Below are 27,614 nucleotides of genomic sequence, written 5' to 3'. Positions count from 1 at the left end.
AGCACACATTTTTAGCCAGACAGAGTAAGATAACAGATAACAATTTGGAATGGCTTCAGTAAATAAGGAAGTAATATTAGCAGGGCATCTATAAAAGCTTCACATATACAAGAAACATGATTAATGCTTACAAACACAATCATTCTATTTATTTATAATCAGTGTTAGGAGGTAACTGAATGCTAATTTTGAGTAACTATATTCTGGTAAAGAAAAGCAAAAGAATTCTAGGTATTCAGAATACAGTACTGTGATTGGACAATGTATCAGAATATGTTACAAAATACATCTTGATGCAGGTATTCAGTATTCTGTAACTAAATACAGTTTCAAAGTACTCTTCTAATGAAAGTTTACAATCCACTTCAAAAATGGTAACAATAGTCCCCCAAATTTTTATTGACACATGTGCTGAAAACATTTTTGTTTTTTGTGTAATGCAGTGTAAGCCTATAATGCAGTTTACTGGAATTTCATTTCATTTTTGGAGAGTTACTAGAAACACACTTATTCACTGAGTTCATTTTAAGTACACATTGCATTCTTTGGAATAGAAATAATAGGTCAAAACTGTTTTATAAGAATATGAAAAAAAAAAAATTTTTGCTTTTGAGCACCATAAATCTGTCCACACTAGCTTCAGTACTTTCATTAAATAGAGAGTCTGTGTAAGCTGCAAATACAACTTAATGACGCAATAAAGGTCCACTTTGTGAAACTGGTTTAAATACTTCTTTTACAGTTGAAGTTTTTTGCAGATATTGGCCATTACTGTGTAAACTATCCCAGACTAAATTGTATTATGAGTGTCACAAGTCTTGCATTGGCCAACCATGATTTAGTACAATACTTTATAGAAGTTATTACTATAAAATACTGTGCACAATAAGGGAATGCAGAGGTCATGTTGCAAGGGCTAACACAAACACACTTCTTCTAGTTTATATTTCTTTAGGGTGTAAAGTTTAAATATTTGTCTCGAGAGAATTATTTGGAAAACACTGCACTTTAGCTAGGCGTGTGAAAAAAATATCAAAATCTTGAGATATATCTCGTAGGGGTGACACGGTTTACAAAATTCACAGTTCGGTTCGTATTGCGGTTTAAGGTCGTGGTTTTCAGTTCGGTACGGTTCTTGTTGTAATTTTTTCTTTTTAATCTTTAATCTCCAGAAATATACTTCATCATATGCTATGTTATCTTTATTATCCGCAATTTAGGATACAGCATTAAAAAAAGTTATAAAATTATAGTTAGTAATGTGATCATGCACAAACTGAATCTGACTTGACTTTAAGCACATTATTATTGGACATAAGCAGCTGTTGTGAAAAAATTTTACCACCTTCCTAATCCTTCTCAGGAGTCGGGATACTTGGTTTAGTGAGATTGTGCTCTTGGTTGCAAGGTGAAGGGCCTGGCTCCACTGCACGCGTCAGCGTTTACGTGCGTAACCTCGCAAAACCACAGCCGTGCATCATCACAAAGGCGGCTCCACCGACAGCTGCAGCAGGACGTACACGCGTAGCATTGGCTCCGTGTTTCTCTATGGGAAAGCCGATAAAACTTGACTGAGCGCGTTTAGCTACTTGTATCAGGTCTACAGTGAAACTAACAGCTGAACAGACTTGTATTTACCTTCTGGTACAGGCTGACCACGGCAAACATGAGGATTTCAAAAGTAAATTTTAAAGCACTTATTAACAGTCCTTCTGGACCTGGACTCTTTCACATGACACAGAACTGCCCCAGGAGTACGTTGTACTGATGGTAAATGCACAAATACAACCAAAGATTCACACTCTCTGTGTATTTTGATGGGGATACACACCTACGTTCATGTAGAGCGTCATAAAATAGGATGGATCCTATTTTCTGCGCACAGGACGTGCTGCTCCATATGCGTGGAGTCGCCTTCATTCACTTTCTAAAAGTTACGCATCCAAAAGTTGCAGTGTTATGCTTGCGTAGGGCAAAATACGCATGCCCTTAGGACCTGGCTCCACTGCTTGGCTAAACGCGCCCAGTCAAATTTGATCGGCTTTCCCATTGACAAACACAGAGCCAGTGCTGTGCGTGTATGTCCTGCTGCAGCTGCTGGTGGAGCCGCCTTTGCATTGACGCGCGGCTGTGGTTTCGCGAGATAACGACACAGGTGCATGCCATTTCTACATGTGACGCGCAGCACCCACTCTCCACACCTCTTCTTTTGCACCAAAGCAAAACATGCGCAAGCCGGGAACTGTGCAAATCGTACGTTACACACACATCCCGGACCTTGACAAGCGAACTGAAAGGTAAATTTTTTTTCATGAACCGTGCAACTCGTAATATCTTGATACAAACTTGGTGATACAGTATCGTTATTGTGGACTGCTGTATAAATATATATCACCAAGAGTATTTTTTGGTTGTTTTAGCTTTTTTTTTTTTTTGACACGGCACTATAATTGTGTTGCTTCTTTAGTGAAAGGAAACTTGTTTAAACAATACACTTGATATTTTCACTGTTTTGACAATTAAAATAGATGTATTTCATATTAACTTTGCATAAGTAGTGGTTTAACAAAGAAACGTATGATAAAATGTATTTGGTTCTTAAAAACAGCAACATAACACAGAATATCATGTGCAATATACTGTTTATTACAAGTATCGTATCGTGATAACATCGTATCACGAGCCATGTATCGTGTATTGTATCGAATCGAATCGTGGGGGGCCGTGTGATTCAAAGTCCTTATTTTAAACAGTGTATTTTTGTCATCAACCTACCGTTGACAATCTCTTATAAATCTTATCAGCAATGGTCTTTCTGTTAACTGTTTTGACATAACTACAACATAAACTGGATTTGAAAGAAGTATAAGGCAAAACTGAAAAGTTATCTGATGTTTTCTTGGCATGGCTGCTTTCTGTTTTCTACAATAATTAAAGTCAGATACTAGTCACATTTAACTATGATGAGTTTAATCTTAAAAGAAGAAAACAGCAGCTGTCTTAGAGATCAACAGACAAGACCCATCAACAATCATCTCTCATATTTTTGCTTTTTAATCTGATTGTGTAGAAATGCTAACTCAACAGCCTGCTTCTGCCTCTTATCTCAACATCAGTAATGTTCAGGGCTCTGAGACTGACTTCTATCAACCCTCTCATATCAGATCAAATGTAGAAATAGCTCTTCTGCTCAATGGATGGATATTCAAACTAACAAAGGCAACAATAGGTCACCTCTATGTTCGTAAATCATTCAGGTCTGTGGATGTAATTTACCAAGAGATTGAAAGATGCAATATAACTCCAAGCCGTGATTAGTATTATTGAAAATAACTAGAACAACAACATCTTTCAATGCGTGTATATGGGTACCAGACAGTCAATTTTAATATCATGATATTAAAGGTGCACTGTGGGTCCCTGTGCACCCCTTTCCTGCTCCTCTCCCCGCTGCCCGTTCCGCTCTTCCCCCTGCTCCTCATTTCTCCGGGAACAGAATCTCCGCGCACCGCTCCCTTCTCCTCTCTCCTCTCCTCGCTCCCCGCTCCGCTCTTCTCCCTGCTCCTCACTTCTTGTCTGCGCACGAAATGTCCGCGCACCCGCTCCCCCCACTCCTCACTTCTCCGCCTTGCCTAACCAACACTGTAGTTAGTTGTTTACAAGTCATGTGCAGCGCACCGGCTGTAAACAAACCTGTTTCTGGCGTAAGGAGGAGGAGGGAGGAGGCGTTTCTACGTGGGGAGCTGTAGGGGAGGGGGGGTGATTTCACGCATGCGCAACATTTGAAAAAGGACAAACAGTCGCTGGATTTCTCGTTCCTTGGAAAATCCTCTATACAACCTTTAAGGTCAATTTCCAGGGTCAAATCGTCTCGTCACAATGCAAAGAGTCTGTGTTGATGTGATTCTGCAACGACAGATGTGCACCTCCAAAACTATGCATTGAAACGATGCAGACAGCAAAGGAAGCGACGCACACAATAAGGGCTATGATTGGTTCTCTGTACATCCGCTCTATATACATTTCTGGTACTCCGCTTTCCCGGTTCATTTTGTATACACGAACACCAGTTTTAAATCCTAGCCTCCGAGCACTGTGGCGGTGAATTACTTCGTGGTGCTTAGTCCTCAATGCAGATCCATAAATCAAAAACAACAGCGACAAGGCAACAGTGTGTGTGAGTCGACATAGAACTATACTTTGCCCTTTACTTGTCTCCATGGAGATGCTATTGCTGTCCTTGGAATGTTCCTTAGTATGGCATTAAACATAAAGCGCCTCTAGCATTTATTCATTAGGGTTCTTTCTATTGCTCCAAAATACAATAATTCCTTTTTGAGAATAGGGGCAACTCTCCACAGATCTGAACAGCAATGTAATGTAGTGCTATAACCTGCTTTTCTCCTTTCTCCTTGCAATAGACAGGTTAAATCTATACTGTGGAACTTTCTAAACAAAACAATAACATTTCCAGGGAGGCGGACCCTTCACCAGAAATATTACGCAGTGCACCTTTAAAGGTACACTATCAGACTTGGTGGGTGAGCCAACATGGACATGCTTTTACTCAATTGCAGATATTTTTATTACTCAAAAACTCTACATTGTGACTGTGAATGGGTTCTCTTCTCCACAGTAACTTGGCGTGGATTCTTCACCAGCTTGTCTCCACAGAAATAGATTAGTTTAATGTCCTAGTGTGGGACATTTGAAGCAAAGCAATAAAATCCTCATGGAGACAAGCAGGTGATGTGCCCTCCTGCCCTCCATCAGAAAAATTACCATGTGCACTTTTAAATTAAATGTCAAACTACATAGTATAAAACTACACAGGCTGATGATTTGCTGTTTTAATACAGGAATGCAAAAGGCAAAAACAACATAGAAAAAAAAAAGTCTCTGAAACTCTGAAACTCTGCTGTGTTGTTTGGCAAATGTTTCATGGTTAAAACTACACTATTAAAACATCATGATTATTTTCAAACATGGTATTAGGTTTTGCTTTGTCATTACAAAAACAACACTAAGTTCTCAGTTTTAAGAAAAGGCACACATTAAAGATCATTACTCACAGGTAAAAATAAACAGTGTATTTAAGTATATTGTATTTAAGTATAACTGTGGAAAAGCTGCTTGTTTGAACTAAGCTGTCATAATTACAGGGTTTCCTCAGAGACATAATAATGATGTAGTTGTTGCGTTGTTGCTGCAGCCCCTCCATCTGTGTTTTTATGTTTGCACATGTCTTTTACATTGCATTTACAACACCGCACAAAAGCTCTCACTGCTTTTATTGGACCACATGGAAATTACCAATGAGAATTACACTGTGTTTAACCACAGGGCCACTGGCAATGATTTAACTACTGCTTTTATTTGGCTTTTAATGTTCTATAAGTGATGCACAGTGGTAAAAAGAAGAACTTATAATAAAATATTCAGAATACTAAATAATAAAAGGTACGCTGTGTTGTATGCTGGCATTTCCATTGTTGTTTAATTTTAGTTCTGTGGCACGAGCACTGGTTAGTGCTGCAATATTTTGGAAAAAAAAAAAAGAAATTAATGTTTTCAGTTGAGGTTTTAGTTCATACTTCATAGTTATACTTCAAAGACTGAAATAAACCCATAATATTATATTATAATGTCGTTTCCTCATCATAAACAAACCTGGAGTTGTGTCTTGTTTCAAACCCTGCAGATTTAGGCTGGGTTCTTCTCTTAAACAGAAAACACTCTGTTCCACCTTGTGATGTCATATGGTAATACAGGAAGTGCTCCGCTGTGTTTTTAAACTCCATATACTTTCACTAGAATCATTTGGATAATTTCAGCCCTCTACTGAACTACAGGAGGTGTTAGCATGAAAACTATCGCTATATGACAACACAAGGTGCAACAGAGCATTTTGAGATTTGGGGATACAGCCTAATAATCAAGGATTACTTAACACGCATGATGTAACAAAACACAACTTGAGATATGTTTTTGATGAGGTAACTAGATTATAACATAGCTTAAAGCTCAAAAGAATCCATTTTGTGTATAATAGGACCTTGCATAACTAATAAGAGATACAGGGTTAGGAAGTTGTGTTATTTTTTTCATATAAGATGAGATAGTTTGTCAATTGCAGAGGGCTTTCTATAACTTAACTGCACTTAACGCAGTCTTTGTGATTTGAAACAATTCCTTTTGATTGTGCAGCCATATTAGTTGTAGAGGTCCTAGAAGGAGCACAAGCTTATTTAACTATATATTTTCATTTTCTAGAATGGGTAATTTGGCCCTTTTACTCATTTTAAGCTATTATTCAGATAGTTGTTGTTTCATGGTACACTTTGAGCTTTTTGTACATTTTCCAATGTGTTCTTTAAGTACAAATGGCAAATAAACTAACCTAACCTAACCTAAGAAAGTTATTTACTGTAGTACATAAAAGATAAACATAAATAAACAACAATTAGCCAGTGTGGTGACTAAATGCTCAGAAATAAGCAGAGGGCTGATATTCAGATGAGACAAATCTTCACAGCGGACCTCATAAACCCACTGTTTCTGAACATGGCTCTCTGTTAGCTAAAGCCAAGGCAGGCGTGTGACAACAGCAAGAGCAAATCTGTCCCTGCTAGCAGACACATCACATCCAAATCACACTCCATCTGCTCCTCTGTCTGTGCATGCTAACGCTACATTAGCAACCCACAATAGCAAGACAGCAATAGCAAACAGCTTTACAATAGAAACAGACTGGAATAGATCAAAAGGTCTGTTAGGGCCATGTAATTGTGTTGAGGTTTTACTCAAAAGACAAAAGAGGCATGCATTAAAATGTACAACATAATGAAAGAAATGTGATTCATTCAACAACATCTTTAAAGGTTCTATATTACATACAATCGTCTCCTGTGAACTTTAAGCCATGTTCAAATGTTGTTACCACATCAAACCGGTAGCTGAGTTGGGTTTTGTCTCATTCACACATTTGAGTAACCCTATTATTAGTCTGTCTACATTTCCAAAGCTCCAAACCTGTTACCTTCGGTTCAGTAGAGATTGGTAATTCCAGGGCAAAAATCATCTTGTGTTCTAGTGAAGGTGAATGGAGATTAAAAAAAACAGTGGAGCATTTCCTGTATTACCACATGACATCACAAGTTGGAACAGAATAGACATTTAGATCTGTAATCTTATCTATTCTTAAGACAATAGTGTTTTTCAAAAGATCACATTGCTTTGTGTGCACATCATGAAACAATGCGGTTTACCATTACAAAACATAAGTACATACTCCCACAGCTGTGTACTCATACTACATACTTATTGTGCAGAGTGTGTAATAAGAGGTGTAACTGACCCGTGTGGTGGTGGCAAACATGTATTTGTCTCGGAGCTGGAAACTGTCCACCTGCTCCAGGATGACTCTGCGGTTTTGTTCACTCTGGAAGAAGTCGGTGCTGCTGAGGACGGTGGAGATGCCCTGGGGCTCGTGCCTCTGGACCAGGACAGTGGTGGGAGGGTCATAGGGCTCCACACCCCTGTGGAGAGAGGGCAGAGGAATTTAGACATGAAACTGTATCCATGTTTGAACAACTTAAAATCATATTTACAAGAGTTCAAGCATTATTCTATTGACAAAAACACAGTGGGTGAATGCTACTGTGCCATTAATCACATTTTTATTGAAATTTGATATCGTTTTCAAATTGTCAATGATGAGCTTGCGATTTTTTTTATACACAAATCAAAGGCCAATACCAAGCCAGTAAAAACAGTGAGTCTGGTGCAGATTTCAAACTTTTAAGACATTTTTGGGTTAAAATGCACTGATTCAGGTCTTGTTTCTGTTCATAAAATTATGATTAAAAAACAAACAAATATGTCAGTCAGTCAAAAATTGTGATCAGTCAATACGGATAGCACAATCGTACTTGCTCCTGTCTTTAGAACTCTACAATCATGTTATAAAATTGATGTGATTCTTGTATTAGTTTACCAGTTCAATATTTGCAGTTTAAATAACACAGTGTATGTAGATGTTGTTGAGAGCATTTAATTAATAGATTTTAAAAGGCTGGTCTGATGTCATGAAGAACATTTGACAACATGGGTCCAATTGCCAAATGTAACACCTTGTCCCATAAAAAAAGAAAAAAAGGGCTTGACTTTCACAATGCAATAGAAAATATTTAGGCCATTCAAAACCGTGGGGATCCAAATAAATGGAGGGATCAAATGCATCGTATTGAATTCAGGTTTCCCTTTATGTGTGCCCTGTGCTGTAGATGATTCATGCCCACAATAAAAGTTTCATTGGAGAAAGTGTTGTGAAAGTGGCGAGACATGGCCCTGAGGAGCCAGTCTGGAAACATGAACAGTGTAAATGGCAACACGTCCAAAAATAACTTCATTACTCACTCAGTTAATGAAAACTTCCCATTTTTATGACACTGGCCAAGTACATAAGCACTAAATATGAAATCTAAACCAAACGCTATCAACATGAATGCGCATCTACAAACTGCTCATGGGAGTGGATCTCTCTTCTCTGTAGTTCTCCTCAAGGTTTATCTTTTTACTTAGACTAAGACAAACTTTATCCACAAGGGAAATGATTTGGGCACAGTAACTCAAATATCACAATAAATTATAATGACAAAGAGCAAAAATATGAATGATAATCAATCAAATTCAAAATGGGTAGAAAAAAATAACAGACTAGAGTCAAATAAGGCACAATTATACAAATGCATATGTACAAGTAAAAATTAAAAATATACAAATAGAATAATACAAATATACCTCTCAGCTATATACAAGACAGACACAATAAGTTTTTAGAAAGTTTTTCTTGTTGGGAAGGAGGGTCTAAGGACAAAGGATGCCCTGGTACAGTTCACATGCTTCTTTCCTGTAAATTGATTTGCTTGTATGTTTTTAACCAAAGGCTGTTTAATGGTTTGATTTTCTAACTATTTTAAATCAACAATTTAGTTAAGGTAACTGCTGTTTTAATTTTGGGCTATACAAAAATAAATTGCATTGAATTTGAACATTTGAGTAAAATATCTCCCTATGAGTCACCCCTTTTTTGGACTCTCTGTGTAGGAGCCAGCATGTTTTGGAAAGTAGTCAGTGAGGAATGAATGAAAAAGTCACAGCGTCTTGTGGTTAACGTCCAAATCAGTGGCGTTTCCTGAGGAGAGAGGAGAGTAGAACAGAGAGAGCAGTGTTAGAGCCAGCCCGGCCTCTGAAAGGGGCCTGTTCACCCCATGGACACGGCCTGGGTGAAGAGTGCACACCAGGCTATTGGCACGTTGTCTACGGCCTGCTCCTTTTAATTCAAGACACTTACTCCCAAACAGCTGACATACAACCCTCTTCTGCCATTGGTAATATTTAAATGAACAGTTAGTGTTTTCTTGCCATACTCAATTATTTTGTTGTAGGTGTATTAATAATCTTTACGTTAAGGATTAAAGGTATTAATCAAAATTTACTCTTTTGAGATTGAAACTATCAAAAACATACCTGGAGTTATGTTTTGTTTCATTCACACATGTTTGAGTAATCCTTTATTATTTGTCTGTCTACATCTCCAAAGTTCAAAATGCTCTGTTCCACCGTGTGATGTCATGAAGCGGTAGTTTTCAAATTAACAGCTACCCTTTACCATAAATGCAGTAGAAATTGGCAATGCCAGGGCTGAAATGATCATAAGGATTGTGTTTGAAGGTGTTTAAAAACACTTCTTGTATTACCACATGACATCACAGGGTGGAACAGAGTATTTTCATCTGGAGAGAAGAACTAAATATGCAGGATTTGTGTGTTAAACATGTGTGAATGAGACAACACACAACAGTAGGTATGTTTGTGATGAGGACACAACATTATTATGTAGATCAGAAAATCATGTTATATGGGCCCTTTAAAATCAGTTTTAACACATGCTGTAGAGTAAAATTAAAACTGTGTAACACCCTGCTCCAAGTTGTTTAATCCATTTATACCATGGTCCCACCAAAGGAAAATTGTTCACTTTTAAATTGGAAAACCTTTACTCTGTCCATGGATGTTCAAAGCATTAGTTATTTCCGTTTTAGCAGAAGATACTCCCTCCTAACAGTATTTCATTTGTTTACCTGTTGCTATGGTGATGCTCACAGTGTAGTGATAACTATTACCGGACTACTAGCGTGGTTATACAAAAATAATGCACAGCCATCTCACTTACCATGGTATAAATAAAAATAAACTATTTGTTCATTATGAATTAAGTTGTTCATGCTTCTTAAGGCTAATTAAAGTTTAGCTATTATAAAGTGAAAATGTCAAAAGGGTTTAAAGGTATTTGGAGGTTGCACATTTTACTTGAACTATTAATATATATCTATTATAACTAACATTAACTTTAAATATCCTTTCTATGTTTTTATGTTTGTTTCTATGTTGCTACTGCCAAACTTCAAATTTCCTTTGGAATTAATAAAGCATCTATCTGTATTATTTATGTTATACATTTTTTGTTTTGGTCAGTAAATTTGGAAAACTTAGAAAAAACTAGAAGAGTTTCCTTACAAAAGCTGAGTATTATTGTCTGTCCAAGGTGGATGTTTTTGGCTGCACACAGCAGATTTGCTCCTCAGTGTGTCCCTGTCTCCTAGCAGTAAGTTCACAAAGGGTGAGGAGGCAGTGCATCAGATTGGGTTTGCTCTGTGCTCAGTGCTGCCTCACAGATAGTCCAGTCTATAACACTCTGAAAGGAAACACAACACTGTGCACAAAAGCCTAAACAAACAGGATTAGAGACGCACACAAGGGTGAAGAAGCAAGAACTCCAATCAGTCTCATTTTGGGCAGTTTTCAGGCAACATCTTATCTATAAATGCAGTGTGTTATACCTAGTGCTGTCATGCGATTAAAAAAATTGAGAGATTAATTAATTATCATCTGTAATTAATTAATCTAATTAATTTCATTTTAATCTCACCTAAAAATTGCTGAGAAAAGCTTAAATTTGAGGTATTTTCATTTAAATTCATTATCACATTATTGTGGCAGATCAAAAGACTGATATAGAACAAAAAAAATGACTTTATAAAGTCATTTATTGTAACAAATCTCTCCAATTTGGCTGTTGAGCCCAAGTCTCCATGAATAGGAAACTGTTTGCTGTAAAGTAGCAAAGACGAGGAAATCTGAACATAATAACCTTTGTCTACTTAAAGACAATAAAAAGTCCAGTCTTTCCTTAAACATATTAAAAATATTATTGATAGAGAAGTGCTTTATATATGAGATCACTGGTTTTAGTCCTGGTTTAGACCTGGTTTAGACCTGCTTTAGTCCTACTTTAGTCCTAGTTTAGTCCTGGAATGGATTAAGTCCTGGTTTTAGTCCTGGTGTTAGTTCTGGTTTAGTCCTGGTTTAGACCTGGTTTAGACCTGGTTTTAGTTCTGGTTTTAGTTCTGGTTTTAGTTCTGGTTTTAGTTCTGGTTTAGTCCTGGTTTAGTCCTGGTTTAGACCTGGTTTTAGTTCTGGTTTTAGTGCTGGTTTAGTCCTGGTTTAGTCCTGGTTTAGACCTGGTTTAGACCTGGCTTTAGTTCTGGTTTTAGTTCTGGTTTTAGTTCTGGTTTAGTCCTGGTTTAGTCCTGGACTGGATTAGTCCTGGTTTTAGTCTTGGTGTTAGTTCTGGTTTAGAGGCGCACAGGAGGAAGCGCGGTTTACGCCGCATACGCGAGAAAACACGATCCACACGCGGCTCACAGGAGCACGTCGGTGTCCGCGCAGTAACTACGGAAGGAAACGTGGTCCGCGCGTTCTCAGGTTGAATGACGATGATGAAGGTGTGTGTTTGTGTTTGTGTGTGTTTGTGTGCGTGTCCCCTCATGTGGCAGGTCACTATAGGATAGTAGTGCAGACATCATGAGCCTATGCAGGTTGTTTTCAGGCGATATTATATTTGTTATTTTCTTTTATATTTCACGTCGGGAGAATAAGTTCCGAGACACGAATGTGTTTTTACCTGTGCACTGCTGCCTCTGTTCTACTGGCTGTTCGACCTCGTCCATTGTGTGACTGATGCCGCCAACGTTAACATGACGTTTACATCGCTCTTACTGCACGCGTTTTGTGTGGGTTTCCGGCAATGAGTGGAATTACCGAAATAAAAAAATTTATAAATGTGTTTTTTTGTGTGTGTGTGTTGTTGTCCCAACAACACATAAAAACAGGTTTTATAATAAAGAAACTCACATACAGAAACACTAAAGTTAGAGATTAAAAATGAGATTAACGCGATTAAAAAACATAACGCGCTAAATATGACTGTAATTAATTAATCGCAATTAACGCGATAATTTGACACCCCTAATTATACCATCACTTGGCTAATATACAAATTCTTTATTGCATCAGGTTGTAACTAGTATTTACCTGCTCTTTCTTTATCTATTTAGGGATACAAGGATCCATCTTTTTCAGTTCCAATACCGCTTCCGATACTTTACCAATACTCTGCCAATACTTGATATCAGCCAATACCAGTGCAGACTCAAAACAGCATTTAACAGCATTCTTTAAACAAATATAAAATAAGACAAAACTGATCCAAATGTGTTATGGAGCTGTTATTTATCCTTAAGGTAACCACAGAACAAAGTTGTATAAATAAGTGTCATTCTGAGACTTTCTGGGTCAACTAAAACCAGAAAATAGTCTTATCACATCTTTGTAAATGTCCATCCAGGATACTGGCTGTGCTGTTATTTGGAAGCCAATATCCGATCCACCATATATTTATCTGTATCAGCGCCATTATCCAATAACACATCGGTGCATCCCTAATCTATATACACAGATATGCATTACTCTCAGAAGAAAGAAGTAGTTTTACCTGCAACTTAAGTAAAACTACTAGTAAGTGGGAAAAAAATGGATGGTTGAACTGTGAAAATCATGAATGGGATTATTTTTATTATATCGCGCACCCCTATTTCAATACCCGAAATCAGAATGAACATGCTCAGTCGCTTCATTTGCAATAATTTTCTCAAGGCCTCACCCAGTGTCATACAGTCATAGTTATATAATGAGAGTACCACATGACTGTTTGCCAAAGTTTAGTCTCAAAACTAGTTCACTTTTAAACAAAAGAGTGCAAAATTATATATTAAATCAACAAACTATAAATTTAATTCTATTTGAAGAAAAGCCAGCGGGGAATGGTGACTCTTGGTCAAGGCAAAGTTGCTAACAAATACTCCATTTAGAGGCTGAGAAAGTGGGTTGCGAGTGAGTGATGTATTGTTGTGAAACTAAATTATTCAAAACCCAATTTGTCCAACGCCTTATCAGCTGTATATGTGGGTAGCACTGCTTGGTCTGGAAAAAAAACCTAGCTGCTAAATCTATGCACACATTTGCCAGAAACATTTGATTACAAGATATAAACACAAACAAGCCACATACTACAACTACTCTATCCATCAACTCTCCATCAAGTGTTGGTGAGTAAACATTATAATTTTAATCATGGATGCTTACAAAATGCTTTTTGCTTTTCATTGCCTTGGATACAGCCCTCACCCCCAAATAAAACAACAGCTAACACAAGCAGGCCAGGGGAGGGTAAAGTGAAAGTATACCACTTCCTCTTCTAGACTGTTCATGTTGTGTAAGTGAATAATGACACCCACCCTTCCCAGAAGACAAACATGGACTGTTCTAAAGTAAATAAGATTAGGCCTTGGCTTGTAGTCTACCCATCAGAGAGGGGAATGTATAATTACAAATGAGAGAGAAAATTAGGTGCTTAAAGGGGCAGTACTGAATTTATTCCATGTAATAAACAAAATAAGTTTTTTGCCAGTACATACACTGAAAAAGAGGTTCTTAGGGTCAATATGAGAATATCATGTGCCGTCTCCTTTAAAGGGCCCATATTATACTATTTTCTGATCTCTGTTATAATATTGTTTGTCTCATCACAAACATACTTAAAGTCATCTTTTTCTTTCATTCACACTTTAAACCCACAGCACCTGCATGTTTAAGCAGGCATATTTTAGAGAGTTCTTCTCTAAAACAAAAAGCAGTCAGTTCCATCTTATGATGCCAAGTGGTAAAACAGCCACCTCTCCATTGTGTTTTTAAACTCCTTCAGTAGAGTCATTTGCATGACTTCAGCCGTAGAACTACCAATCTCTACTGCACTAAAAGTAAAAGGTAGCTGTTGTCATGAAGCAGTAGTTTTCACGTTATCACAAGGTGGAGCAGAGCATTTTAAGCTTTGGATATGTAGACAGACTAATAATAATGGGTTATTCAAACATGTGTGAATGAAACAAAACAACTCCAGGTATGTTTTTGATAAGGTAACAACATTATAACATGTCTTAAAGTTAACAAGAGTCAATTTCGAGTAATAAGTCAAAATGTCCTTGAAATATCCAGTGATGTTTCTTCAAGCCTCTACCAAAGGTAACATTGTTTTATACTTGACAATGACAACAGTCTTAGGAATTTGTGGGGTATTTTTGACAAGCCCAGTAGAAAAGATGTCAAGAAGAAGAAATATTACAGCAGGTGGAGAGGTATGTAGTAAAAGCTTCCTTAACAATAGACAGATTTCATTCCTTGTTCAGTCTTTCTTTGAGTTGTGGATGACTGTTGGATGGGAGAATGGTAGATGCATGTAAATTATATTCATGGTTTCATAGAGAAGTTATTTGGCTTTTGGGAGCTGCAAAATTGGAAATGTCTGATTCATACTATTCTTCTTTAGCATTATAAGATATGGGGGAGGGAATGCTGGTGACAGAATCTTGTTTTTCTTGTTATTTGAATGGTGCATTGTGTATTTGTATGAGGTGGGAAGTTCGACTGGGTTTGTAAGGATTTTATTTGTTCAACCTTGTCTATAGCTAGAGCTGGTCTACATTTGTAATATTTGGTAGTTAGTTGTTTTTTCATATGGACCAACTCAGCACAGAACCAACTAAAAATGTACTGGATCTCAAATTGCTTGATACCAGCAATCTTACACAATGCCTTACAGTTAAAAATTGACCTCTCTATGTCATTCATTTTAATCTGTTAATAAATACTCTGAGTAAGCAAATGGATAATCCAAACTCTTGTTTCTATATTACACAAAACTGACTCTACCTTCAAGTGTGTTAGAATGTTGTTACCTCTTCAAAAACATACCAGGAGTTGTGTTTTGCTTCATTCGCACATGAGTAATCCTCAGCTATTACTCTGTTTCCAAAGCCCCATACGCTCTGGTCCACCTAGTGATGTCATGAAGAGGTAGTTTTCAATTTAACAGCTCCATTTGACCTTTTGTTTAGTAGAGATTAGAAATTACCCAAATTATTCTAGTGAATGGAGTTTATGGTGTATGGATCTTAAAAACAGTGAATCATTTCCACACAACATCACAAGTTGGAACAGAGTGCTATCTTTGAGAGAAGAACACAGGATTTGTGTGCTAAACATGTGTGAATGAAACAAAACTCCAGGTATGGTTTTGATGAGGAAACAGCATTATAACATAGATCATGAGCCCTTTAACGTGTACTGCAGTTTGAGAGGCACTGTAGCAGGTCATTTGTGCTTATGAGAGAAGAGGAGGTGACAACATGAGTCTTACCAAAAGTAGGTCTTTACATGCTCCTGTATCAACACCCAAGTCTCCCCAAAGTCATCTGATTTCCAGAGCTGTGGAGCAGGAGAGAGAGAGGAGAGTGAAAAAAGAGTGGTAGAAGAAGTAGGGGGATGGTGCACTGTAAAAATGTAGGTCAACCTCCTTTCTACGTTTTTGCTGCTACACACGTGACAAAGAGAGGAGTGAGGAGCCGTTTGGAGCTATTGTGTGTGAAATCAGGAGCTGAAAACCAAAGCATATTGAGAACAAAACACAAACGCTGGGCTCAGATGGGCAACTTGGACACAGCTATTGTTGTGAAAAAAGGGCTGCCAGACGAGTTACTTTCAACAAGAATTTGGTGAAATTGTATCTTGGTATGTTGATACTGCACACACATTTTGTTCAAGTCATGACTCATTTAGAGCCAGTTATATGTGTATAGAAGTCAACAATTCTGGTTTTGATGTGTTTATAGGCCTGTCACGATAACAAATTCTGAAGTATGATATTTTGCAGTAAATAGTTAATATAGAGGATAAATGATAAGGAGTCGTAATGAGTCACAGAAATCATTAATTACAACTTCCATGGCTTAAATCTTATTGTGTAGCCAAAAAAAAATTAAATCACAGTTATGTACACGAAAATATACACATGATAAATACTGACCCCAAAAATATATTGTTCCAGCTTTCATATATTGAACGAAAGATGATACCATAATTATTGTGACAGGTCTATGTGTTTAGGCCCAGTTTTATAGTTAAGAACACTCTTAACCTGATTACCGTAGTCTGGAATTAGCCCTGGTTTAATCCTGGTTTGCTCCTTGATTGAAAACTAATTTAATCTTTAGAATTTTGTTATAAGTTTGTGGCTTAATGGATAGAGGGGTAAATACATAGAAATGTCCCCGGTGAATTGTCAATGCTAACTGTCTGGAGAAGAATGGCTTTATAGATAATAGTGAGTGCCTTTGATGACGACTAAAACACTTATATTGCATTATTCATTCATTCCATACTCAGTGGGGGTAGGACTTGGGTCTGACTGATGAAAGCACAGCTCCCATCTATACATTAATCCGGCCAAACCCATCTCAAGGTGGTACAGCATTTACCTGTTTGTTTGGGTGGGAGCTGTCGTATCCAAGAACCAGGTTGGACTTGCGGTTGTGCAGCAGCAGATCGATAGGTTTGAAGGGCAGAGAGAAGCCCTGGACAGTCTTACAAAAGTCAAATGTGTTCCACAAGAAGTTGTTGGTAGAGTCCACAAAAAGATACTGGAAAAGAAACAACAAATAATACACTAGTGAGACAACAACAAATTAAAGGGAATGTACATGATAAATAAAGTAAAAATAGTTTTGCCCCAGTACAGATATAATGTAAGAACAGTTCAAAAGAATGCTGTGAGCTTTCTGCAGGAAATTATAGAGCATTTTTATCATCTGCAAACCTGGAAGTAAGGCTGGTGAGCTGCTAATATACTACATTAATGTGACGACAAAGCTCCTCTCAAAGTTGGGAAAAGTACTTGAGAGGAATAACTTTGGAACTCAGGACTACAGTTTAAAATGAACTAGTTCTGTCAAGATTTTAGGACAGTAAAAATAAGACCCTTTAACAGCTATATATATATATATATATATATATATATATATATATATATATATATATATATACATACATATATACAACAGTGTGCATTCTTCAAAGGAAATTGAGATGCTCCTTTTGCCTTTGTGTGAGGTACATTTGTATTCATAGCTTTGCCTATCTAATCTCACGGTATGTATCCACATTTATAAGTTCATTTTGTGCTCCACTGATGACCATTGCCTCAGAGCAGAGAGGAGGGCGCAGACCACAGACAAAGCTGCGCTCACTGTCATTTCAAGTAAAAGATGATGATTTAGTTCATGTTTAATGTAGCACTAAAGCCCATCGGCTCATTTTAACTAGCCCAATATTGCATTTAAGTTCAAGATAGCCATAACAGAACTGTCAGCTGTCAAGTATTTAAAGGGCCCATATTACACCATTCTCTCATCTGTGTTATAATGTTGATTCCTCGTCAAAAAAACATACCTTTCCAAATTTTCTACTGCGCTGAGAAAATTAAATTGATTTAGAAAAATGCAACAGAAAATTTATTTTCATCCATCATCATTATACATTAAAGCAAAATGTTGAGTTGTTTCCAAGAGCAGTGACGTGTTAAGACCAATTTATGGTTGTGAGTCAAATTGTCTGCGTTACAACGCAGATTCTGTGTGGCCATGAACCCCCTCCACAGAGTGTCTGCATTGACAAACATGCACCTCCAAAAGTTTTTAACTACACATCGAAATGACACAGACAGAGGAAGCAACGACACAGGAAGCAAAGCAGATAATAATTGCTGTGATTGATTCTCTCTACATCCGCTCTACATACATTTCCGGTACACCGCTTTCCCGTTGCATTTTGTATACACGAACACCAGTTTTAAATCCTAGCCTCCTAGCGTTGTGGCAGCGAATTACTTCGCAGCGGATAGACCTCAAAGCAGATCCTTAAATCAAAAACAATGGCAAAGAGACAATGGCGGCAGATTGCATTGAGTCGATGCAGAACTATAATTCGGCCATAAGAAAGAAAGTCCCAATGGAATCTGAGGCATTGAATTCAAAAATTCCTCGAATGTGCTCAATTTCATTATTTAAAGAAGCTCATTTGATAAATCAGCACTTCACAGTGTACCAGACCAGTGTGGTTGTGGGTGGAGGGGCACAGCTGGTACACTCTTAAATCAACTCAAAGACAGATCTAGAACCCAAGCTTAATGTTAATAATTCATCATTCTGTCACCTGCAAGTATAAACTGAACTAATGGTGCAAATTAACTAATGGATCTTAATCTGGTTATGTAGACCAAATGCTAAACAGTTTTAAAAGAAAGTTTGGTGGTGTGCCTTTTCTGTTTTTTATAATACTTTTATGATGTTCACATTATAATGCAGACAAATAACAATCATTCTAAAACGAAGCAGTTTATTAAAAGATATTAGCAGCAAGAAGTGAGGACTACAAACTTCCCAGTGCAGATAAGTGAAGCAATATCAGCCTGCGTAATGTTCTAATCTGACCAGTGGTTAACTGTTGTGCAAGTGTGCATGCATTTTAGTCACCAGATCTCTTGTTAATAAACTGAATTACTAACACCCAACTTCAAAACAAACTTAACTGACAGAATTGTTAAAATGGTCTGACGAAAACCTTCACAATCTTAATTCAATTTTTAAAGGGCTTTATATATGCTATATTCTGATCTGTCATAATGTTGTTTCCTCATGATAAACATTCCTGGAGTTTTGTTTTGTTTCATTCACATATGCTTAACACATAAAACCTGCATATTTATGGATAATTTCAGCCCTGGAATTCCCCATCTTTAATGAAATAGAAGTAAAAGGCGGCTGTTAACACACTAACTACTACCTCAGGACCTGTTTTGTAATATGGTTGGACCCCACACTATAGTGTAGGGAGAAAATACTTTTATGTTCCTTATGTTTTCTAGTGCCACCACTGCACACTCTATCTGTCTGGACTGAGCCCATATGAGGCAGACAGATGACCCTTTGGCAAACAGCCTTTAGAAACCCAGCCCTCCTCTCACAGACACACAGTCATGTTTCTATGCGAGGCTGAGCTCCGAGCTGCTGCTGACTCACACTATGAGCCTTGTATCAGTGATATTGAAGCCGAGCAATAAATCACCTGAACAGAACATCTCCTTCAGCTTCATCCCTGCACAGACAATGGGCCTCAAAATGAATACTACTGAGAAATACAAGATAATAAGGTAACCGAGAAACCAACTACAACTCACATTAGCTTACATAGCAATGTTTTAGTGTAATGTCACCCATAGTGTTCTGCTCCAGTCAAATGAAGCTCATGATGCTCGCTGTTAAAGGGGCAAATTTGGAGCCAGTTCCATATTAGGAATAGGACTTTATTTACAGACAAAATGGTGAAATAAAAACACCAAGATCATGTAGAGTGGTTAATACTAGAGCCCGACCGATATATCGGTTGGCCGATATTATCGGCTGATATGGGCACCTCGAGGCATATCGGCTATCGGCCGATATGCTTGCTGATAGGGGTCGATATTTCACGTGGGCATGTGATACGTCGTTAAAAATTTTAGACTCTCTACATTATGTTCATTTAATCCAATTTACAGACAGATAAATGTCCTAATATGTGGCTCCCCATCAGTATTTATCTACGGAGTCATTTATCCGTGCGTGTGTCCGTATTGTCCCTGAACACACCATAGAGTCGCGTCACTTACGTGTGTTTGTTTACACCTGCAGACACAGATCCAAACATTGAGATTGTATTCTTTTTACGGACAATAGGTTTGAGTCTGAATTAAAAGGACATTTATTAGTGCAGACTTGTGATGTGAGAGGAGCCTGTATGAGCGGTGAGTGTTGGAAATATGTCGACTTTGAAGCTAGTTTTAGTCATTCGTTATGGGTTAGCTGCTGTAGCTCCCGCACATAAACAGACTGTTTTCTATTGGCATATTGTAAATTGACTACATTGGCCGTATATTTGTTACTGGACCAGCACTGATATGGAAATGAGCTGTGAATAGACGTGTGAATTATGACATTTGCGCATATAATTAATTACCGCGGCGCGCAGCATTTACGGCTAAAGGCTAATAGCGCTAGTTTCTTTACTAGTTATGGGTCCGTCGCGAACGAAATGACTCTTCGAGCCGGTTCTTTGAAGCGAACGACGGGAGCCTGATCCTTATTGGGAGCCGTGTTTTCTCTTTCTCTCACTTTTTTCCTGTTCACGCCGCGTGCAGACTCGTGGTTTGACGGCGGCAGCGGCTAAAAACGAAACTTTGAGAAATTTGCGTGTACATAGGATTAAAAAAAAAAAAAACAAAAAACGAGCATATTTGGCTGTAGTTTAGCATAAAATATATAAGTCCTGGTTTAGACCTTTTTCAGTCCTGGTTTAGACCTGGTTCAGTCCTGATTCAGTCCTGCTTTAGACGTGCTTTAGACCTGCTTGCAACAAAACAATCTGAAGAGTCGCTTGGGAGCCAAAAGAATCAGCAGCTTTTAGTGAGCCGAGCCAAAAGAGCCGGTTCTCTAAAAAGAACTGGAATACCCATCACTAGTGTCTAGAATGTGACGCAAAAATGCCATTAAGCCAACCTACTGTCTGGAAATATGATGTAAAGAGGCAGAATAACAATAAATGTTGCCTAAATAAACCCAATTTAAAATCCACCAGAGCCAAACCTAAGTTTTTTAAACAATTCAACATTTACAGTGAATTTTTACATCACTAAATATATCGGCGATTATATCGACTATCGGCAGCGCCAACTCCCATTATATCGGTTTCATATCGGCCACAGCAAAATCCATATCGGTCGGGCTCTAGTTAATACAAATGTTTTAAGACCAAAATGAGGAGCCTGACATCAGCAGTTATGGAGAGAGGGGCAACGTTTTATCAGTACAAAGTGAATCGGAGCCAATGTTGATGGAGCCGGAAACAACCCCATGCTCACTTCCTTTTTGGAATAGAGCGACGAGCAGGTTGTGTCCTGCATCCATTTCTACAGTCTGTGGTTGCTGTTGAATAATTTTTAAGCTTAAAATGTGCATAGTGGAAATTTTCTGATGCTTGTCTCCATGGAGATGAGTACAGTTTTTTTATTGCTTATACTACCTTGCAGAAAATGCATAACTAACTAGGCCTAGTGGCATTGTGGAACATTCCAGGCAAAGCAAAAATAAACAAATGACAGACCCTCCACAAGAAAAGTTAAGCAGTGCACCTTTAAGTGATTACTGGAATGGTAAATATACCACATTAGGATGGCTTCAAGCAGCTTCACTTTAGCTTTATCTGGGTCAACCCTAAACATCTAAGGCTACGTTCAGACTGCAGGGCTTAATGCTCAATTCCGATTTTTTTTGTGAAATCCGATGTTTTTGCGAGGTCGTTCACATTTCCAATTAAATGCGACTTGTCTGTGACTTCAGTGTGAACAGTAAACGGCCCGAAAGTGTCCCGCATGCACACTGGAGGACACGATGACGTCAACCCCATGCGTCAACCGCAGCGAGCGTGCTCTGTGTTTACGGACGTTGTCCAAATATGGTCGCGAGCATTGAGCACCTGGCGATTTTACAGTTCCGGTTTCCGCCTGCTTCAGCGCAGAATAGTGACGTTTGTCGCTTGTTAATGACGTGTAGGTCGGATGGATGCGCTTTGGCCGTTCAGACTGAAGTCGCATCTCAAAAGATCGGATATGTATCGGATTCAGGACCACATATCCAAGTGGCCCTGGTCGCATTTGAAAAATTCGCATCTGTGCCGTTCAGACTGTCATTAAAAGATCGGATACAGGGCACATAGAAGCCAAAAAATCGGATTTGGGTCACTTCAGGCTGCAGTCTGAACGCAGCCAAAATGTCTCTAACAATTAGTTGCTAGATTAATGGATTAGCAACAGGTGCACGCACTCCATGCTATTTATTTAGTGTGTTCATTTTTGTGTCTGTGACTTAATTTCAACTGTTAACATGTCAGGAAAACAACTAAGTAAACACTACATCAGTCTAAGAATTTGAACTTATTATATTTATGTGATGAAAATGCTAATTCTTTCAGCTTACTTCACTTCCAGTATCTCCTGCTTATGATGAGTTATTTAGCAGTAAATATTCCCGAATGTACTTTCTCTGGATACTGTTCAAACCCTGTTATGTTATGTTATGAAAAGCAGAATATACTTTTGGGGTTTTGGAAGAAATCTAATTTGTCAAGTATGCTCAGGAAATAGTCTGCTCTTTTTTAAATACCACCTCTATATTATTACATTCTTGCTTCACCGTGACGCACCACAAAACAAGTCTGGGTTTTGTAGCCCTCTTTCTATGTTTCTGTATTGTTTTTCTAGTCCTTATTAGATACCAGGTGCTGGTAAATGCTATTAACTCACCCTCCTATTGTCCGCAGGGCTGTGGTAAAACTGCGAGATGACCTGCTTGTTTCCATCTTTAGCTTTGGCCCCTGTCAGCTGAAACTTCTCGGACACCAGTGCGAAATTTGTCCCATAGTCATAGGAAACGTAAACCTAAACAAAACCAGTGAATATCAGTTATTTCACATATTACATCTTATTCTGTGGCTGAATCAGAGTTTTGCTGTACTGACCGAGCTGGTTTTGGGACCCGTGGCTCCAGCGCTGTCTCGAGCCAAGGCTACGATCACATTGCTCTTCTCTCCGGCCCAGTGGACAACCATCTGGTTATGGGAGTCATTGAGATTGGCCTGTAGAGGAAAACAACTTGAGTGAATGCACAAGAAATCAGTATGACTTTTAAGCAAATATTGGACATTTTAGTATTTCATCAAATCATCAGAGACAAACTTCACAAATAATATAATTTAAATTTACTAAAAACCCATAGCCCTTTTTCACCACCAACCCATAAGCAAGCTGTATAGTAATTTTTCAACAGTTACCTATTTACACTAAAGTATTCTAAAGGATATTTTCAAGATGCAGGTGCTGGTGGAGTTTTAAGGCCAACAGTGGATACACACAAAAAAATCCTAATATCGGTCCGATATATTGCCGTATATCCTTTTTCAAACCCAGATAACTCATGTATATTCAACCAGATGAGCTACTACCTAAAATGTTAGCTTAAATAAGATATTAAACAATTAGACAATAATATCTAGGTAGATAATCAGTTGAACTATAAATTTTATTTGTTAAAAAGCCATTTGGCCATAAAATCTGCCAAAACAATGTGATAAAGAGGTCCCTATAATAAGCGAGTCAAGCAAATATGAAATTAGCCAGCCTAAGCCACATGTAGGTTTTCTCTTCTGCTGACAGTCACAAAGACAAATGCCTTAGTCTTCTCATATGGATCAAATCTGAGACATCAGCAAACAGCAGATAAAGCCTCCGCAATAACGCTGTAGTGATTTGATTTGAAATTCAACCACATTATTCTTTTCTGGAAAAGGCTAAAACTGCATTATAAACGCGCACACACACAATGACCCACTGAGTTTCACTGTTTGAGGCAAAACAATAGACAAAGAGCATTAGTTAGCCTTTAGCTTTGGACTGTGACCCTGGATGACAATGGTATGAGGATTTGTTATAAAATGTGGTTCAGATCATTTATAGAGGCATTCATTTACTGCAGTTCATAACAATAATTTTGTTATTTGTACAGACAAATACAAATTCACAATAAAGGTTTTTCTTGTGACAAAGAACATGAAAAGAGGAGACTATGATTAGCCTCTTGTATAAACAGCAAAACAATAAAAGAAAATTATCCTTTTTTTTGTTGTATTGTCATAAATGTGAACGTGAGCTTTGTTTTTAAATAAATTAATTCAAATAAGGATAGTCAGTGTCACCATAACAAGTAACAACATGTTTTTATTACAAAACACATGTGCTATTTTTCGTTGAATTAGTCATACCTTTTCACTACGCCTGTCATAATAATCACTATGTCAACAATTCAAACAGTTCAACATTTGAAATCTGAAATAATATATATTTTGGGCTCAATATTTATGTGTTCATTTTCTTTGCAATAATGAGAAGAATTTAGTTGTAATATGATTTGAGTTGATGAAGGCTGAATAAGTCACGTCTATGGCTAATTATTGGTTTATTCTGTAATTTATTAGTTGCAGCTCAGGCTATTTAATGATACTATGTGTTTAAAATGGTTTACTGGGATTATCATATTATTATATTTCTCTGTAGAAATATGTTGTGCTTCAAAATGTGTTATTATGACAAGCCTATTTTTCACATAAAAGGAACTACATTGGTGTAGATGGGCATGATTATCATAGTTAAAGGTACTATATTATGCAAAATTGACTCTTGTGAACTTTATGTCATATTATAATGTAAAAGCATACCTGGAGTTCTGTTTTGTTTCATCCGCACGTTTGAGTAATCATTTATTATTAGTCTGTCTGTATCTATAAAGCTCAGAATGCTCTATTTCACCTTGTGATGTCCTTAAGGAGTAGTTTTCAAGTTAACAAATACTTTTTACCTTTATTTTAGTGGAGATGGGCAATTCCAGGTCTGAAATCACACAAATGATTCTAGTGGAGGCATAGTGAGTTTAAAAAATACAGTGGAGCACTTCCTGTATTTCCACATGAGATCACAAGAGTGTTGTCTATTTGAAAGAAGAATATGCAGGGTAGGTTTGTGTGTTAAACATGTATGAATGAAACAAAACACAACTCCCAGTGTGTTTGTGATGAGGAAACAACATTATAACGTAGATCAGGAAATAAGAGTAAAATGGGCCCTTTAATTCAGAATGGTTAACCAATTTAAAATCAACATTACTGCTGACTAAAGGAGGCAGGTGATTTGCTATGGTGAGTGTGTCAGCTAGAAACATACAAAAGTCCTGTTGTTGTCAACCTGCATACACTGGATAACGCAGAGAGCCTTTGTTTCACAGCGCACCTCCCATTGGGCACGCAGATCAATGAAAAGTAATAGGCTATTTCATCTTTTTACTGTCACTGCATCGCCATCTCATCTCTGCAACGTCTGCCTTCTATGTTTTATTGATGATCGAGGAGAGCCATGTTTCTCACTGCGCAGTAAACAACAATACTCTGTCAGCCCCAGTACTTCGACACTGGCAACACTGATGATTGTGACAAAATCTCACAGCTGCAAAAGCATGAATTTCTTCACTCAGCAGCTGGGAACATATAGTGCTTTCAATGTAAACAAGAGTCAAAAGGGAGCAAACATCTTCAGGGTACCAAGCAGCAGCAGAACTCCAGTCGAGCTGACAAATGCCTAAACATACTGCAGTGCAAACAAAATACACAGCGTTATTGATTCTGCTATATGCTTCTATAGCAGCTTATTCCACAACAAGTTACAGACAGATGACAATGATGAGAGTGACACCAGTTTTTAACACCACTTGTAGTGACAACATAAGGCTAGGCCTGTCACAACAACAAATTTTGAAGTATGTTATAATGCTGAAGAAAATACAGATGATATATGATAATAATTTATACCACTGACACAATTAACTGAAAAAAAATGTTATGTACAAAATGGCTGAAAAACATGAAACACTTTAATAGTTAGTTCGTGTGTCTAATGAGTCATAGAATTTATTTATTCAACCTTCTACAGCTCAAATCTAATCTTAGAACAGAAAAATAGCAAAAAGTTTCACACTAGTACAAAGAAAAAGTGCCCACGATAAATATCGACCCCCAAAATTAGTGTTCTATCTAATATATAGTCGACGATAATTTGATATTGTAATTATGGTGATAGGCCTACATAGGGATGATATTTTTTTCCAAATATACCAGTAATAGTTTATTCTGATCATTTATACAAGTGAGAATGTCCATTATCCTGCTACTTATTCAACAAAATGTGCAGATTTAGAGACCAAATGTTTAGTCTCGAAACACTGGAAACAGTCATAAGGAACAGCTGCTTATTCTCTGTAGAAAAGACTAAGAACTCATATTATTTCTAGAATATTGGTTTTGGAATGGTAAAGCATTTGGCCCCTTTCTCTATAATGTTTGAGTTGACTGGTAGCTCAGTTATGCTGGGATGAATTTATCCTTCTATGGTTCTGTCACAAAATATAACAATGTAAAGTTGTTTTCAAACTTTGATAAAATACATTGTTAGCTAGATAGTCTGCACTCTGACAGAAACCAATTGTGCAGCTACACTCAAAATGAAAGGAAATTGCCTAAATAAATATGTAACAAGGCTTAAAGGGCCCATACTGTACTTTCTGATCTATGTTATGTTGTTTCTTATGTTATAATGTTGTTTTTCCTCAACACAAACCCTGCATATTTAGGCTGAGTTCTTCACTCAAACAGAAAAGACTCTTGACCTTGAGATGTTATGTGGTAATACAGGAAAAGCTCCACTTTGTTTTTAAACTCCATGCACCATCACTAAATTGATTTGGATAATTTCAACCTGGAATTGCTAATGTAAAGTAAACAAAAAGTAAAAGATATCTGTTAACTTGAAACTACCACATGTTTGAGTACCCCTTCATTATTAGTCTGTCTACATCTCCAAAGCTTAAAATGTTCTGTTCCACCTTGTGATTTCATGAAGCAGTAGTTTTCAAGTTAATAGCTACCTTTTAAATTAAGTTCAGTAGAGATTGGCAATTCCAGATATGAAATCATTCTAGTGAAGGCATAGGGAGTTTAAAAACACAGTGAAGCACTTCCTGAATATGTAGGATTTGTGTGTTAAACATGTGACAATAAAACAAAACACAACTCCAGATAGGTTGGTGATGAGGAAACATTATAAGGTAGATCAGAAAACAGAGTAATATGGGCCCTTTAATTAATTCAAATTGCCAACGTATACTGAACAAAAAGTAAAATGTAACTGTTAACTTGAAACTACCACTTCATGATATCACAAGGTGGAACAGAGCATTTTGAGCTTTGGAGATGTAGAAAAAGTAATAATAAAGGGTTACTCAAATATCTGTGAATGAAACAAAACACAACTCCAGGTATGGTTTTGATGAGGAAACATTACAACATGATTTAAAGCTCACAAGGGTCATTTTTGTGTAATATAGCAACTTTTTTGCACAAAGTCATGACTCATGATAGAAAGTCCAGTTAAATAAAGTTTGAAGAAAGACCAACAATTCTCAAAGGCTGCCCCAATGGAGAAACACTTAACACAATTTGACATAAAGCAGAGGTTATTAGATTATTATCCATCTCTAAATCTACCCCCCATGGTCCCCGACAGGCTGCTCCTGCTCCCTCTTTACTCTCTCATCAAACTTCTCTCAGGACTATGGCCAAAACCAGAC

General features: G+C 37.5%; 1 protein-coding gene across 4 annotated transcripts in view; it reads right to left on the bottom strand.

The window, feature by feature from the left end:
• sorl1 (sortilin-related receptor, L(DLR class) A repeats containing) overlaps nucleotides 1-27,614 on the bottom strand; it is a 78,093-nt gene that overhangs the window by 42,736 nt on the left and 7,743 nt on the right. For all 4 annotated transcript variants that reach the window (XM_020926823.2, XM_020926825.2, XM_020926824.2 and 1 more), the window contains exons 2-6: nucleotides 22,906-23,022; nucleotides 22,691-22,825; nucleotides 16,776-16,937; nucleotides 15,659-15,726; nucleotides 7,358-7,538 (exon numbers count right to left, since the gene is read on the bottom strand). In XM_020926823.2, coding sequence (XP_020782482.1) covers nucleotides 7,358-7,538; nucleotides 15,659-15,726; nucleotides 16,776-16,937; nucleotides 22,691-22,825; nucleotides 22,906-23,022 — 663 coding nt within the window. The remainder of the gene's footprint in view (nucleotides 1-7,357; nucleotides 7,539-15,658; nucleotides 15,727-16,775; nucleotides 16,938-22,690; nucleotides 22,826-22,905; nucleotides 23,023-27,614) is intronic.

Source organism: Boleophthalmus pectinirostris, unplaced genomic scaffold (assembly GCF_026225935.1).
Source record: "Boleophthalmus pectinirostris isolate CB_2022bp ecotype Guang Dong unplaced genomic scaffold, ASM2622593v1 HiC_scaffold_9, whole genome shotgun sequence".
NCBI classification, from domain to species: Eukaryota; Metazoa; Chordata; class Actinopteri; order Gobiiformes; family Gobiidae; genus Boleophthalmus; species Boleophthalmus pectinirostris.
Note: the sequence above shows the minus strand (reverse complement) of the source record. Positions and strands in the feature narration are given on the sequence as shown.